The following is a 16,706-nucleotide window of genomic DNA, read 5'->3' as shown; positions in this document are numbered from 1 at the left end:
TCTCTTCTTCATCTTCTCTCTTTCTACATCTCTTCTTTCGAAATATGTCCTTGAGATTGTCCAGTGGAAAACTCATATTATAGTCTATGATATTTGAATAATTCAAATATCAGCTATTTTTGTTAAATGAAAGAGAGAGAGAGAGAGAGAGAGAGAGAGAGAGAGATGAGGGAGAGGAGTGGGAAAGCGGGGAGGGGAGCGGTGAGGAGGGCGGGGAAGGGGGTGGTGGTGGGGAGGGGGGGGGGGGGTGAGGCGCATACTCCAGCTTTTTGACACGAAGGAATAACAAATACCAATCTAACAGTTGAGCAGTCCTAACCCCCTCTGTACATATTTTGCCCAGACATTGCCTTTCCAAGCCAAGCATTAAATCCCTCCCGCCGTCGCCCGAAACCGTACCAGGCACAGATAGCAGCAGACAGTGAGCTGGGGCAGCGGCGGCAGACATTCAGGATTCACTATCTGCACACATAACAAAACAAAAAAAACAAAAAGAAAAGAAGAAGGCCCCAACCAGTGTCAGAGTGGGAAAGTACGTTGGTGCTCATTGGTCACAGGTTAACGTGTAACAGGGCAGCGCTAATAGGGAAAAGCAAGCGTCACTCGCATCGTGACAAAGATACCGTAATAACACCCTGTTGCGCCACACCACGTGTTGAATACTGTGAATACGACTTGAGCTTTGACAGCTGTAAAATGAACCGGTGATCCGTGAAAGTCAAAAGACGAGGTCGCTCCTTTTCCGACGTCAATAAACGGCCGAGCAAAAAAAAAAAAAAACACAAAAAAACAACAACAACAACCGAAACATAACCTTGTTGTCCTCTCCTCTGTTCCACAGGTGGCCAACCTGGCCTGCTCTATCTCCAACAACGAGGAGGGCGTGAAGCTGGTCCGCATGGCTGCCACCCAGATCGACAGCCTCTGCCCACAGGTAAGAAGAACCTTGTACTCACCCTGGCTCTACCCTGAGGCGATGACCTCCAATTCGACGGCACTACCACAACACCCAAGGTGGATTCTGAGCCAAAGCGGTCATCCCTAACAATGCCCTGGTCACTTTTCACTAGCATGGTTCGCCCCAGATCTGTCTGTGCTGTTAGCCAACTCCTGTCCTGGTCATGCCAAACAAATGGCTAAGAGCACAGGGAGATCTAGGGCATCCAGGAAACAGTATCCCCCTTGAATATGTTGGAGATTCAGATTCAGAGTCCCGGCCAGTGAGAAAGAGAGATGTTATCAAATGGGAGGTCATTATCACCCCTAAAATACTGGCACTCTAACAATACTAATGTATGTAACACAAATGTACCACTTAGCACAGCAATCATCTATTGAGATGAGAGGAGGAGCAGCTTTTTCACTTTTCACTTTCACTTTACATGGGAGTAGCACTCTCAGTTCTAGTACTTGTCTGTCTGGGTAAAGAGAGAGAGACAGAGAGACAGAAAGAGAGAGAGAGAGACAGACAGAGAGAGAGAGAGAGAGAGAGAGAGAACTCTTCTGTGTCCTGGCAGAGGAGTAGGTGGTAATTGATCCAATGTTTCCAGGGTTAAGGGTTGGGGCATTTTCACAGGGGACCTCTAACACACTAATGGATGAGAGGGATGGTGGCGGGGGGGGGGGGGGGGGCTGGGTGGGGGTTAGATTAAAGATTCAAGGTGCACACGCTGGCTCAGGCGCTGCAAAGAACATCCTGCTTTTTGATCAGCTGACCTCAGGCAACTCAAGGCTATTACAGCGTCTGAAAACTTCGGAAGGAACTTTGCTTTGGAAGAAGTTACTTTCCTCTTCCTCAGCAACGGGTCAACAGAAGAAGACAAAGCAAGAAAGACGGCAAAAAAAAGAAAAGAAAGAAAAAGTCATTCTGACAGGGCTTACGACACAAAACAAGGACAGGAACAGAGGGCCGGTTGGGTAAGAGTTAACAGCCCAGACCATCTGATGACTGTCTCTGTCGTTCCTGATGCCTTGGCTTCACCAGTGGCTGTCAAGCCCCCATCAGACCGATGCTCAGACATCAGGCTAATGAGCTCAGTCAGATTCATATGTTTTCCGAGAGTTTGGCCTTTGAGTTTTTTTGTTTTTTTTCAACCAAGCATTATACACTCACCGGCCACTTTATTAGGTACACCTCTTCAACTGCTCGTTAACGCAAATATCTAATCAGCCAATCACACGGCAGCAACTCAATGCATTTAGGCATGTAGACATGGTCAAGACGACCTGCTGAAGTTCAAACCGAGCATCAGAATGGGGAAGAAAGGTGATTTAAGTGACTTTGAACGTGGCATGGTTGTTGGTGCCAGACGGGCTGGTCTGAGTATTTCAGAAACTGCTGATCTCCTGGGATTTTCACACACAACCATCTCTAGGGTTTACAGAGAATGGTCCGAAAAAGAGAAAATATTTTATAATATAAAATATATATATGGATGTGCAGCCGACAAATCTGCAGCAACTGCGTGATGCTATCATGTCAATATGGACCAAAATCTCTGAGGAATGTTTCCAGCACGTTGTTGAATCTATGCCACAAAGAATTAAGCCAGTTCTGAAGGCAAAAGGGGGTCCAACCCGGTACTAGCAAGGTGTACCTAATAAAGTGGCCGACGAGTGTAATGTGTTTTCATGATACCAGATATGTATTCAGCTGAAAGGAGGCTGTAAGCTCAGGCAGCAAGTGATTAAAGGCAGGAGAAATACGATAGGCTCCTTTCTGTCGAGTCACACATGCCTAGCCATCGTAATGACACCCTGTCTGGCAGTACTTTACCAGTCATTGCTTAACGAATTGAGAATCAACTGGATATCGCTCTCATAATGGATGCGTAGGGGGTCTAATATTGTCTGTTTATTGGGTCGTTAATCTTCATCATTAGAAATGAATGTCAGTTGATCTCTTTCTAATCCCCCAACCCCCTCCTCCCTCTCTCTCTCTCTCTCCCCTTCTCCTGCCCCCCCCCCCCCCCCCCCCCCTCCCCACTACCAGGTAATCAACGCTGCCCTCACTCTGGCGGCCCGCCCCCAGAGTAAGGTTGCCCAGGACAACATGGACGTCTTCAAGGACCAATGGGAGAAGCAAGTGCGCATCCTCACCGAGGCCGTGGATGACATCACTTCGGTGGACGACTTCCTGTCTGTCTCAGGTATGGAATTGGGAAGGGGGGTCGATTTAATGGGCTTGTTTAATGACATGTCACGTATTCACTCTGGTTATGACTATCGTACAGTATATAAAATCAACTCATTGATATTTTGACGGCAGATTTGTTCGATTGTACTGAACGTGTTGAGGATGTGTCTGAGTATAACACTTATATACATTTTTTTTCTTCCTGGAAGAGATGTTTCTCTTCTATAGGACTAATCAATCCTTTCAGAAACAGGCAACTGTTGTGAACAACATAAAATACTGTTTATAATGGAGGTGACTGTGGCAGCATCTCCAGACATACCCATAATGACTGCTATGGTTCTGTTGAGAATAACGCTGTTGCGTCACACTCAAACTGGAGCTTTTCTTTAAAGCTTTTTTTTCTTTGAAAGCTTTGATAGGCTGTCATACTTGTATTATATGCAATTATGCCATTACGGTGAATGGGAGACTGGATGCATTTACATTAATTGCCATGCTTTCGATTGATCAGTTGGGTGCCCAGGCAAAGCCCAGGATTTCAGCTTTTAGCTTTTCAAGTTAACATGTGTTTATGTGTCAAACAGGATGGTCAGCCTACACCGATCTCTCTGTGAATGGGCATTTATCACAAAAAAAAAATTTGTCTGTATTAGCCTGTCTTCTGTAATTAGGGTTCCATCAAACCAAAAGTCCTGTTGAATGTCAATAAAAAAAATTAATAATGTGGAAACGCTGTTTGCTCATACAGTAAATCGATCGGAAAACCAACCATGAGATCCAATATCAAATGCCAAATAATGTGTAGAACGCATTGGAAACGTTGATCTATAGATGTTGGTATCGGGGACATTTTGAGTCTTGTGATGCAATGCATTAGGTGTGTTGTCCAGGAAGGAGCCATATCAATTAACAGTAGACATGAAACAGTGAACATTGCCTGATGCTCATTCCCAATTTGTGACTGCAGGGCTCTGCCACCAACGTTTCAGTGCTGAGACATGACATGGACGATTCTTGTCAGTATAATCAAAGGGAAACGATCAAACGTCGTCCCTTATCTTGATCCCATAGAGGTTAGGATTATTCTGTCCATTCTATCTGTGAATTGTCAGCTAAAGAGCATGTGCCAAGACCAGTGTGGTAAGCTTGCCATTTCTTTGCTTCATTGTCATGAACAAAACCCTCAACCGACCAAAATAGTTAATGGAGACTCATCCAGACCTCTGATTTATTGTCGGTGAAAGAAAAGTTATGGGACTAAGTGCATTCAGAGGACGTGACATCATGACGCAGAACTTTTATTCAACTTGTTCACAGTATTCGAATAAAATCGACAAATGAATAGAAACATAGATGAGTCATTCCATAAATGAGGGGGCCATGGTGGTTTAATACAGATAAAACAATGTTTAGTCCGTAGCTTAGGATGTCTACTGTCATGAATAAAAGTAATTATATGCAGAATTGGACTTCAAGTTGTCCTAAGTGCAACAAAATACATTGCACACCTCATCCAAATGTACACATGTAAAATGGACACCGTATGTGTCGGTTAAGCCTAATTTCTTGACCTGATTGTGCTATTTGATTGTACTTAAAACGATATATTTACTATTTTAGTACTCTTTAAACATTTCTAAAGGAATGTTAGAGGATAAGTAACACCGTTTCTCAGTTGTGTGTGTCCAACTTGTCAAGCACGCAAAACAAAACTCCTAAGGACACCTTGTCACATCAAGATAGGGAGAATGTATTGAATAAACCAAATAAGGAGAGATGAATAGTATTCTTCAAATAAAAGTTTTTTTGCAGTGGTGCTTAGAATGGTGGATTTCAATCGGCAGCTTCCCTGTCTTCCGGGAGCTGGGCTCTCACACACACACACACACACACACACACACACACACACACACACACACAGGCAGCAGCAAACAAGAGGGACAGGAGAGAGTCTGCATTTTGCGGAGGCTATTTAAGAACAATGTCTTCAAAAACAACCCCAATGTAAATTTCATGTTATGGACTCGAGATCCAGTCGGGATATCTATAATTCCTAAACCTTTTATTCACTTACGCACGCTCTCTCTCTCCGTATCTCTCGCTCTCTCTCACACACACACTTAGATAACACTTCCATCATGATAGAATTACCCAAGACCACACTGGCAAGGTTGCACAGCCTTTACTGTTCTCCTAAAAGGCTTCAATGAATTGATATTAATTATTAGTTTCTTTAACATTCAATAGTACTCAAAATGCATGACAGAATCTAAAAGCACAAGAGTTGAATGTTGTACTTTCTACAAAGTTACTCTGAACTGAGGGAATAGAACAGGCTTTGTTAAAGGATGTTGTTTCAGTTGTTAGACTGTCCCTGAGGCCTTGGAAGATGGTGGATTGTTCACGTTGAACAAGACTTGGGAGTCGTGCGTCGTCTTTGATTAAGCAGGGCCAGGGTCATCCAATAAATCAATATCTCACAAGCGGTGCTCACACAGGGATACACACCTGCACACACATGTGCAAAAGCTTGCATGCACTCACACACCTACACGCAACACAAGCATGGACACACGCGCACACGCACGCACAAACAACACGCTTCAGATCGCTTCAACCTTCTCTCCCTCCCACAGAGAACCACATTCTGGAGGACGTGAACAAGTGTGTGATCGCGCTCCAGGAGGGGGACGTTGACACTCTGGACCGGACTGCCGGAGCCATCAGAGGCCGGGCCGCCCGCGTGGTCCACATCATCAACGCCGAGATGGAGAACTACGAGCCGGGCGTCTATACCGAGCGTGTGCTGGAGTCCATCAAACTGCTGTCAGAGACTGGTGAGTTAGCGCTTTAACCGGATGTATTTGTACACACACACACACACACACACACACATATACCAGCACGCCCACACACACACGCACACACACATGCACACACACACACACACACACACACACATATACCAGCACGCCCACACACACACACACACACACACACACACACCAGGCTTGGTGTCTCAGGGTGTCCTCCAGGTCAGTAACAAACAACTAACTAATTGGCAGTCCCTCATCCCACAGCCCTTCGCACCGTCTTGGCTTTTACACAGAGTGGCCGTGGCCCAGGATATGCCACCTGTTCACTCCTCAGCTCTGCTGGCCCCCCCCTCTCCTCCATTTTTCATTTGTTTCCCCTTTCTGCTGTCTCACTGTCTGCCCTCGCACCAGCTTTCAGAAGGCACCAATTTAGCCTGGTGACAGACCAGGCCCAGGGCCAAAATACGCCACACTGCCACCTAAAGTGGAGATCAGCTCTTTGCACTGTGCCCACCATTTTCAAGTCACAGTCAGGGGAGAAAAAGCCTCTCGGTGGCAGCTCACGAGGGTGAGCTTTCCACGGCTGAAGACTACATCTCTATGTGATGGTTCTATTTTCTTTGTGTGTACAAAGACAGCTTGTGAAATGGCTTGAAAAATGGAGTCAAGTCATTCGATTGACAGAATATCCGAATTTGTGTTTGACAAACCTGGCTTCAGGATAGCAATTTCATTATGAATCTGACTGTTTATTTATTTTTTATTCATTTTTACTAACCCTAACACTAACCCTGTTAATAATAACAATGCAAATAACAGCTCCTACACCGGGATGGAGAATGCGCAATCCGTGAAGTCAGTCAGCACAGTAAATGAACCTGCTACACCAGAAACGTGAACAGTTTGCACATGTGGATCCAGAATAAATAGCCCTCCCAGTCTGTTTCTGCAAAAAACGTCAAATCCATCAATTCCTGACGTTGAACATGTGAACCTGACATGTTATGTTGAGAGTCCTGTCAAGTCTGAATGTCTTCGAGCTGCGGTTTGTCCTTGACCTCCAGAAATGAGGACTGTATTTCGGTTCATCGGCTCGTTTTTCAAACAGGTACCGCCATTGTGGGGCGTGTACTACTATGATCAATGTTACGATTACATTACCATACACCATGAAGCTGAGTGAATATTTTGAAGCGTCCAAAAAGCATCGAAACCAATCATTTCCAGGGAGCTTGTAACGGTGTTTAAATGCACGAATCGGAGAAAAATCGACTTTGATCCTAATGTTAGGTTGCTACGAGCGCAACCACTCAACATCTACGCTTCACACGCGCGCTGGTGTAGCGGGTAACCATGACTACATTAGGAAGTCTATCGACTCCCTCCAGCTCGCCTCACAGACGTAGGTTCAGCAGACCTGCTCGTCTGAAACACTAATAAGGAGTATCTGTCAACCAAGGACAAACATTGATTCATTCTTCTTCTTTTTTTTTTTTTTAAGAGTGGGAAGTATTAAAAGACCAAACAAACAAGTTGATGAAGGAGGATCAAGGACAAGGGGGGTGGTGGTGTTGTTTTGTAGTCAACTCAGAGAGGATTATGGACCCTGACCCCCCCTCGTTCCCTCCCCGCCATCTCCTCCCTTCCGTTTTTCTCCCTCCATCCCCTCCACCACAGCATCACTCTCCTTCAATCTCTTTCACTCCTACCGCTCCAATTAGAGCTCATTAAGCAGGGGGGTAAAGCCATTGTTGTTGTGGTTATTCACCATCCGCTGGGATAATTAAGAGACATAATCAGTCCCGTCCCCCCCCAGTACCTCGCCTGGGTGATAGGTTACTTCGAGCATTAGGGAAGTCACACAGATACTGCCAGAGCCAGTAAAGGCAGGTCTGCCTCACGGTAAACACGCTTCATAGGGCGAGACAGCAATTTGCTCTGACCCCCGGGTACTTTGTCGATAATCCCGGGACTTGAGTCAAGACTGGGGAAAACATTGGGACACTTCCATAGCAACCTGGTCGCAGTAGCCTGAAATCACGCGTTAGCGAAACACGTTTAGAAAACACATTTTTGAACATTTTTGAATTTTGTGCTTGATATATTTACGTCATCTTCGCCAACCAACTGCATCACACTTAAACGTTACTTCAACATCAGCTAGCGAATGCATGCAAATATATCAAATATAGCATAGCAAGCTAATGATGGAACCACGTTAATGTCAGATTGTCAGAGAACGGTGAGTATAAGTTTGGGGTATTCTTGCTGGGTGTCAATGGCACGACCCTGTAGCTTTCCCCAAAGTGAGGGGTGTGGCTTTATGGATTCCCATTTGTTACATATAGCCAACTCACCCTATGAGGTATCTGATAGAAAATGCTAGAAGGTATCTAGAGGATTATACGATTATAGAAGGTATCTGATAGAAGATTCTAGAAGGTATCTGAGAGGATGATATACGATTCTAGAAGGTATCTGATAGAAGATTCTAGAAGGTATCTGAGAGGATGATATACGATTCTACAAGGTATCTGATAGAAGATTCTAGAAGGTATCTGATAGAAGATTCTAGAAGGTATCTGATAGAAGATTCTAGAAGGTATCTAGAGGATGATAGAAGATTCTAGAAGGCATCTGAATGGAGATGACACAAGGTATCTGCTAGAAGAATCTCGGGGGTGATCTAAGATTCTAGAAGGTATTTGATGAAATAATCTGGGAGGTTTAACTTGATTTCTTCCTGTCTCTAGCACTGTTACTGCTGCTTGTACTTGTTCTTATCGAAGGTTTTATTTACGATGACTGATGTATATTTCATTCACTTACTTAGTAAGTGGCTTTGTATAACAGTGTCTGCTAAATGTAAAATGTAAAACGTAGGGATCTGATAGAACATTCTTGAAGGTTTCTGACAGAATAATCTAGAGGGCGGTAGAAGATTCTAGAAGATATCTGATCGAAGATTGTATAGAAAGGCATCTGGACATGGATAATGTGCAGTAACTGCTCTGTGGTTTGGTGATGTGCTTTTATGTACCAGTGTGGGGCGAATTGTATCTTTCCACTCAGATCAGTTGAAGTTTATGAAATGGAGAGAATATTTCACTCATCATTAATGGAGATTTATTTATTGAATGAACTGAATATCAATGAATTCCAGGACTTGGCTGTGTTAGAATGTATTGACCTCCACCCTTCTATGCATGCAGGACGACTCCTCCTGTATGAGTCTGTGTACAGTAAAGACTACAGGGTAACCGTCTGGTACACTGAGGATTAAGGCTTAGCTGGAAGTTTCCTGCCACACAATGTCACTTTGGGGGGGGCTGCTTAGAAAGACAGAGATGAATAATGATATGAATTCATAGAGGCTGTGTTCTCCGCTTATCAGAGGTTATAAGAGGCTAATCTGAGTCAAACACGATACTATTAGAGCTACTCTCCTTCTGCCCTCAGTGAAATGAATATAAACTGCCTCCTTCAATTCTTTCTCGGGAGAGAAATAAGAGAGAAAAGCTTAACTCTGCGGGGAATATCGGGTTTTGGTCGACTCGTGAGTCTCATAATTAAATGCAAAATCAACCGTTCCTTTTCCGTATTTTGCAATTTTTACCAGTCACCGCACCGGTCAACGTCCAGTCAGACGAAACATCAAACAACCTTTTTTTTTGTTGTCCCCTGTGTGTACGTTTGAAGCTGATGGTGGATGTCTGACAGGCAGAGCAATGGACACAAAACCATTTCATTTTCTGCAAAAAATATAAACTACATGACAGTAGGTGCAAGCTGTTTAGTAGGCTACACCGTGCTGTTTAGTAGTCTACTCTGTAGACTATTAAACGGTAGTAGCTTCCACCATGCTGGAACACAAGAGAAAGTCCTCAATCTTATTAGAAATGAGCACATATTACATTTTATTGTAGAAGTAAAATTTAAGTTATCAAAACATTATTTTTTTTAATTTTTTTTAAAAGCATTGCAAATTACCTTGCAAAATTGAGAAGACACAGCCAAGTCAAGCATTTTTGGCCGCAGATATCACAATTTTTTTTTTGACAAAAATCCTGGAGGGACTGCTCAGTTAAAAACAGGTCATGCTCCCCAAGCCAAAGCAGGCTTCGCACCCTAACCTCTGAGGTAGTTTGGGTGCACGCTCCATGGAGCTCGTTGAAAGGTACGAGCCCTTGTGGCTGGTGTCCGATGACGGACTCCTCCGCTCTACATGTCTTTGTTTCTCTCTCCGTGTTTTGTCAGGGTTTTTACGAGCCACAATGGACATCTGGTCTGTGCTTATAGTGTTCCAATTGATCTCTGTGAACCTTGGCCCTCCGCTTCCCACAGAGCTGTTTGGAACTGATGTCCATGGATTCGTGCACAGACATGTAGGGTATATCTGAGGGAGAGATGATCAAGTGTAACTGAACAAAAGTGATGGGGTATAGCACTTTACACGCTTACTCTTTTTACAAGGCCCAAGTCCAATTAAGTAAACTCCACCAGAAAATCCATAGTTGTCACAAAGGATTTTCCAAAGCAACATGAACAGGGGGTTTCATTAGAAGTCAGTCAATGATGTAGGTCCAACCTCAGTCCGAGCTCTAGTTCTGTGTGTATGGAAAATCCTGTGTGTCCGTGCGTACGTGTGCGTGCGTGTGGGTGTGTTTGTGTGTGTGTGTGTGTGTGTGTGTGTGCGTGTGTGTGCATGCCTGAAATAGAGGGAGAGAGGGAATGTGAGTGTGTGTTTGAATCTGTGTGCCTCAGGGGGGGGGGGGGGGGGGGCAGTGCTGTCACTCACAGCAGTGCTGTCACTCATCTGGCTTGACAGCTGCCACGTCAGACCGGGCCGCTTATCACAAGCACCTGACCTTTGGCCTCGTCCCATTTCGGACATCCCTCTTCCTCACATTGAGCGAGGCTCAGATTTACAGCGAGAGCTAATACAGGCAGCCAGCCAGCCCCACAGCTCTATAAAGCTGAGCCATAGAGTCCTGAAAGACAGACAGTTACACACACACACACACACACACACACACACACACGCGGCCCAGGATTGAGCCTTGTCCTTGAGAAGGAAAAATCAATAGCCTAATAGGAAAGCGGTTATGGCTTCTCCTTTTTTTTTCCTCCTCTCCCCTCCCCGAGACACTTCTCTCTCTCCCTCTCTCCCTCCCTCTCTCCCTCCATCTCCCTGCGCGTTTAAACTAATCTTCGCCCTGAAAAAAAAAAAAGGACACATTTTAAAGTCGGTCATTAAGGTTTTGCCTGGAGACGGTAGATTAAAAATCTGATATATGGCCTAAGTTATTGTGTGATTTAGAAAGGCTGGAAAAGAGAAAGATGGCTCCCATCTTGTTATTACTCAGGGCAAGGTAAATGGGATTTTTCCCTGGGTTTGGTCAAACATGGAGAGAATATAGCAGAGTAGTAGCATGCACACACATGCGTACACACACACACACACATACACACACACACACACACACACACACGCATACACACACAACGGCAAGTCATCATATGCACTGAAAGGTCGGATACATCAGTGACTGATCAAAGACCACAGGCATCACAACCAGGAGACTTAACATTTAGCTTTTTTTTCTTCCTGGCAACCAAATAAAAAAAAAGAGTTTGAATGACATTGCTGAGGTGAAAGCGAGGAAAGGGGAGAGAGAGAGAGAAATGGAGAGAGGGAGGGAAGTAACTCTGTGTGGTCGCTAGGGCAACAATCCTGTCAACTGTGAATGTTTATGTACCATCCAGACACAAAATGGCCGCCCAGCTTCACCCAGGTGTACTGTATGCCACACAGTCGTTCAAAAGGATGAGTCACTCTCTCAGGCTTTTTAACGGTTGTTACGATGATGGTAAAGGGGTGTTCGCATAAACGGGGAACAGATGGTGAGCCAGAGGAGCCGGAAGAGATGCAGAGAAGGAGGAGAAGGAGGAGAGAAGCCTCTCCTCAGCAGTGGGTGGGCGAAACAATAAAGAGCTGACAGGGTGTATTGGTGCGAGTCAGCACTCTGGTCTGTAGGTACAGTCAGGCAGTTTAGCTGAGGTTAGGGCGAAGGAGACCGCAGAGAGAGAGAGAGAGAGAGAGAGAGAGGGAGGGAGGGAGGCAGAGAGAGTGGGAGAGAGGGAGAGAAAGAAAATGAGAGAGCGCGCGAGAGAGAGAGAACAGAGAGAGAGAAAAGGAGAGGGAGCTGTAGGCAGAAGAGGGCCTCTGTGCTAAATCAAAACGGGGGTGGAAAACCTTTGGAAGCTGACTTGGCAAAGCTCTCCCTCTGAGGCAGACACAAATCACGGCAGTGACACCGGCGGTTTGAAGGTTAACGCGGCGGCCTACGATTTACTGCCGTTCAGTTTGTTTGCGAGGGAGGTGCTTTTGTTTTCATTCGGAGTCTATTATGTCACCAAAAGTGAGCTGTCTCTCCACGTGATCCCGGGGAGTTATTTAGGCCGAGAGGATGACGCCAACGCCACGCCACGTTCTGCTGTTTTGATTTTGTTAAGCGTTTTTTTTGTTGTTGTTGTTGTTGTTGTTTTTCTGGGGGGGGGGGTTTGGTGATTTAAGCATTCATTGTACACTGTCCTGACTTCTCGCTTGATTTATAGTCTGGCTTAGAAGGGGTGGGGTGGGGGGGGGGGGGGGAATCCATTCCAACATGGTCATGTTTAATTCCCTTCATCATTTCTCAACCGAAATGAGTGAAATTGCTCCTTTACCATCAGCAACTTTGCTCATTACCAGCTTGGAGAACATTTAAATATTTCTATTTAAAACGCCTTGCCCACAAATTCCCAAAAGCCTATTTTACGCTCCTTCCTGTAAGTGGATTAAACAGACGAGAGAGAAAAAAAAAGGGAACATTTTTGTAGCACCTTTTATGTCTGCTGTTAATATACTCAATGTTTTATAATAGAGAAGTTTACGTGTGCTTCAGATTTACCTTGTGCTTTAAGCTTGCTAATTGATTACGGCTCACTAAAATGTTACAGGGCTCTGAGGGAAAACATACAGGTTTCTTTTGTTTTTTGGGGGAGGGGGGGGGGGGGGGGGGTGGGAGGGTTGGGGGGGATATCCAAAAGCTGATCCACTCAATCATGTTTGTTCTTTGCATTCTCCTTCCTTCTTTCTTTCTTTTTTTTGGTGTCTTATTAGCTATCTCCGTGGCACGTCAGCTCAAATCCAGCCCAAATTCTGCTCTCTGAATTCTTTCCTCTTTTTTTGATCTGCTTCTCTGAATATTTCAACAGCCGCTTAGAGAATAATGTCAAGGTCTTTCTGGACGCTTCAGAAGAATATGCAAATGGCTCTTGTTCTTGGCCCCTCTGTCTCTCTCTCTCTGTCTCTCTCTCTCTGTCTCTCTGTCTCTCTGTCTCTCTCTCTGTATCTGTCTCTCTCTCTCTGTCTCTCCCCCTCTCTCTCTCTCATTCTGAAACAGGGCAGTTCAGTGTATCTAGATAATAATTACAATCAATGGACTGAGGCTTAGCTATAGTTTAAAATGTGACAACTGCTTGGTATGACTTTAATGAGTCCAGCTGTATAATATGCAGTGTGTGTGTGTCTGTGTGTGTGTGTGTGTGTGTGTGTGTGTGTGTGTGTGTCGACAGTCAAGTAGTGCAAACCATGGCTTTAGCCAGATAGGCTATTTCCCTGCGCCAGAAGGGCATTAATAAAACAGCACATTGTTAAACATCGTCTGCATTCAATTATCATGACTCTTCTGCAGATTGTGCAGGCAGCAGGATCAATATTAATACATTCAGCACCTTGGCCAATTGACATTCAACACACTTCACGTGAACACACAAAGAACATAGAGTTGCTCCGTCTTCATCGCTTGCCAAACTAATATTCTCACAAAATGTCAGCCATTGTTTTTTTTTCTCAGAGGCGACTTATTGTGTGTGACTGTTTTTTTGGGGTAAAAAAAAACAAAGCAATGTAAATGAATCTCATTGCTACATCATCATTGGTTTGACGGGCTGTCACCGGAGCTACTAAGCGTCCTGGCGCACACACACGCACATGCTCACACACACACACACACACACACACACACACACACACACTGTGACATCTGTGACAGACAGGCCTGTCTCCCGGGAGCGTGGCCAAGGTGAACCAGCTAATTGGCGTGTGAAGGGCGACCCATCTCCATCGCAGAGATTTGGGCTGACATCTCGCCTTTTCTTTAAGTGCGCCATCAAGAGGAGACTGACAGAGGGGCGACCCCTGGCCCTGACGGACGTGTCTGACATGCGGAGTGTGTGTGTGTGTGTGTGTGTGTGTGTGTCCTTGTCAAAAAGAACACACACACACACACACATCAGTGTACGCTTGTCTCCGGTCCTCTCTTCCGCACAATGATGTCCTCACACCCTCGGGGGGGAACACAAACTTTTGAGTGATTTGTGTTTGTGAACCTCTCTTTTCCCTCTTGTTGACCTCTCTCTCTCTCTCTCTCTCTCCTTCTCTCCCCTCCTCTCCTTCCAGTCATGCCGCGTTTCGCCGAGCAGGTGGAGGTCGCCATCGAGGCCCTGAGCACAAACCCTCCGCAGGCCTTCGAGGAGAACGAGTTCATCGACGCCTCCCGCCTGGTCTACGACGGCGTTCGCGACATCCGGAAAGCCGTCCTCATGATAAGGGTACGTCCCCCCCTCTCTCCCCCCTCTCACCCCTTCTCTCCCCCCTCACCCAACACACGACACACACACCGAAATGACCCGCTGGTGTTATTCTAATGATTTATTTTACTTTCATTTATTTTACATTCCGATGACATTCCAGGAATACGCCCTTACACGTGAACCTTTCCAATTTCCCAAATGAAAATGTGGCATATGTCATCACTGGCCTTGACATTCTGACATTCACACAGCTCTGCGGTGGGGAACGATGTGAGGTTTTATTCATCAAGACGACTCGGCGTCTGCCGTACGATAGGAGAACACACGACAGGACACCATGCGATGTGACACACACATGCGGACAGCCATAGCGCGTTTCCCCACCGCGGTGCCGAAAACACACTCTCCTCCACGTACTCTTTCTGTGTCTCTCCTGCGGCATTTTTTTTCCGTCTCTGCCAGGCGGTTCTCTCAACACCGTGCTAATTCATTTATTCAACTCTATACACGCTGGAAAGTTTCCCAGTTGCAAGCTGCGGAAAAATCTAATTATGGAAATAATTTGCTGTTGGTAAATAATGTAAAACAGCAGCTTTGAGCTGCCCGAGACCAGCAGGCCTGGTAATCTCCTCCAAGTTCAATTACTTTGAGAACGGACGACTTGGAAGATCCCCCTCGCTTTCGTTGTTGTGTACGGTAACTTCAGCGCCACGGCGATGGACTCTTTCACCGGAAATCTATTGGTGCCACGTGTGACGTTTTTTTTTTTTTTCTTCTTCTTTTTTTTTTTTTGCGTATGTGCTGTTTATTTTTTGCTCCCATGTAAGCTGGCATAGAATTCCTTTAGAAATCGCCTGGCAGGGCCCAGTTCGACAAGAGTAGGATTAAGGAGCCAATTCTCCAATTCTCCACGGTGTGTGAAGGTTGAATATGGCCTTGTGAGTGGAGTGTATTTATGGGTGCTACCTTGCACACACACACACACACACACACACACACACACACACAGGGGTAGAATGTAACGTACGCTACATTAAACTTAAACAAGTTTCAGAGTATGTGCTGCGACGGGGTGTCGCGGAATATCGACGATGTTTTTAAATTCATTCCCGCTTACAAAGGAAACATGTCTCCATTCCTGTGGGACCTCCTTCAGAACAAAGAGAGAGAAATAATGGGCCTGCAGGAAGAACAAGCAGTCACCCAATGAGTCAACTCCACACCGTCTTACTTAAACAATACATTCAATTAGATTCTCCCTCTCGTCTTTCTCCTGCATCCCACAAAGAAGGACTGGATGAGATATTGACATGCTGTCATGGCTCATACAATACCCTCAGCCTGCCGTGAATACAGACATGTCGACTTTGTTGTCTAGACTTCCTGTATTTGTCTCTCTCTTTCTCTCTCTCTCTCTCCTCATACGAAATCACGGACCGATATATCTTTTCTCCCGTCGACCACGGAAGGCGTTCGGCTCGTGTTTTTGTTTTTTTCCGGGAGAGCAGTATTGTGTTACACGCAGCCGCCAGGGGAAATGGGCGGAGAGGCACGACACGACGTGTCATATTTGACAGCAGACTCAAAGTGGATGAGAAGATTGAAGGGGGGGGGGGGGGGGTAAAAATAAATAAATAAATTAAAAAGACCGGTTCACTCACAGAATGTCTTGAGGCCATGTTCTCGCTTTTCTTTTTCCCCCTTTGTGTTTGATCCATCACTCTCTTTGAGAAAGGGAACTTATTGGGCTTTTGTATGTGCATGTAAACTGTGAGGCGTACAAAAGCAATGATGCAAGTGACTTGAAACCGCAGTTTTCACCAGAGTGGTGTGTCTGAATAATTAATACGCAGAGATGAGATGAGTTTTTAATTGTTTGACATCTCATACCGCCACAGAGGGACCGTGGGCTCCGATTGGGTTCTGAGAATAGTGCTGAGCAGAAGCGCTCTGCAGTAAACCACCATTTTTAACAAGAGAAAAAACTCTCATTATTCCAATCATATTTTTTTCTCGTAAACAGTCTGAAAATGCATCGCACATACCGTGGTAACGCTCAACGCGGTATTCTGAACTCCCGTTGGATTATTTCTCGTTCCGTTCATTCGAAA

The 16,706-nt window shown here is 45.3% G+C and overlaps 1 protein-coding gene across 1 annotated transcript in view; it reads left to right on the top strand.

Moving 5' to 3' along the window:
* Positions 1 to 850: 850 nt before the first annotated feature.
* ctnna2 (catenin (cadherin-associated protein), alpha 2) overlaps positions 851 to 16,706 on the top strand; it is a gene marked incomplete at its 3' end in the record, with an annotated part of 34,651 nt that continues 18,795 nt past the window's right edge. Inside the window, exons 1-4 of the mRNA XM_083692700.1 lie at positions 851 to 934; positions 2,993 to 3,149; positions 5,776 to 5,976; positions 14,462 to 14,613. Coding sequence (XP_083548826.1) covers positions 899 to 934; positions 2,993 to 3,149; positions 5,776 to 5,976; positions 14,462 to 14,613 — 546 coding nt within the window. The 5' untranslated portion in view covers positions 851 to 898. The remainder of the gene's footprint in view (positions 935 to 2,992; positions 3,150 to 5,775; positions 5,977 to 14,461; positions 14,614 to 16,706) is intronic.

Source organism: Argentina silus, assembly GCF_951799395.1.
Source record: "Argentina silus genome assembly, chromosome: 21".
Lineage (NCBI taxonomy): Eukaryota > Metazoa > Chordata > Actinopteri > Argentiniformes > Argentinidae > Argentina > Argentina silus.
The sequence above is the reverse complement of the archived record's forward strand: the minus strand, read 5'-3'. Positions and strand labels throughout refer to the sequence as shown.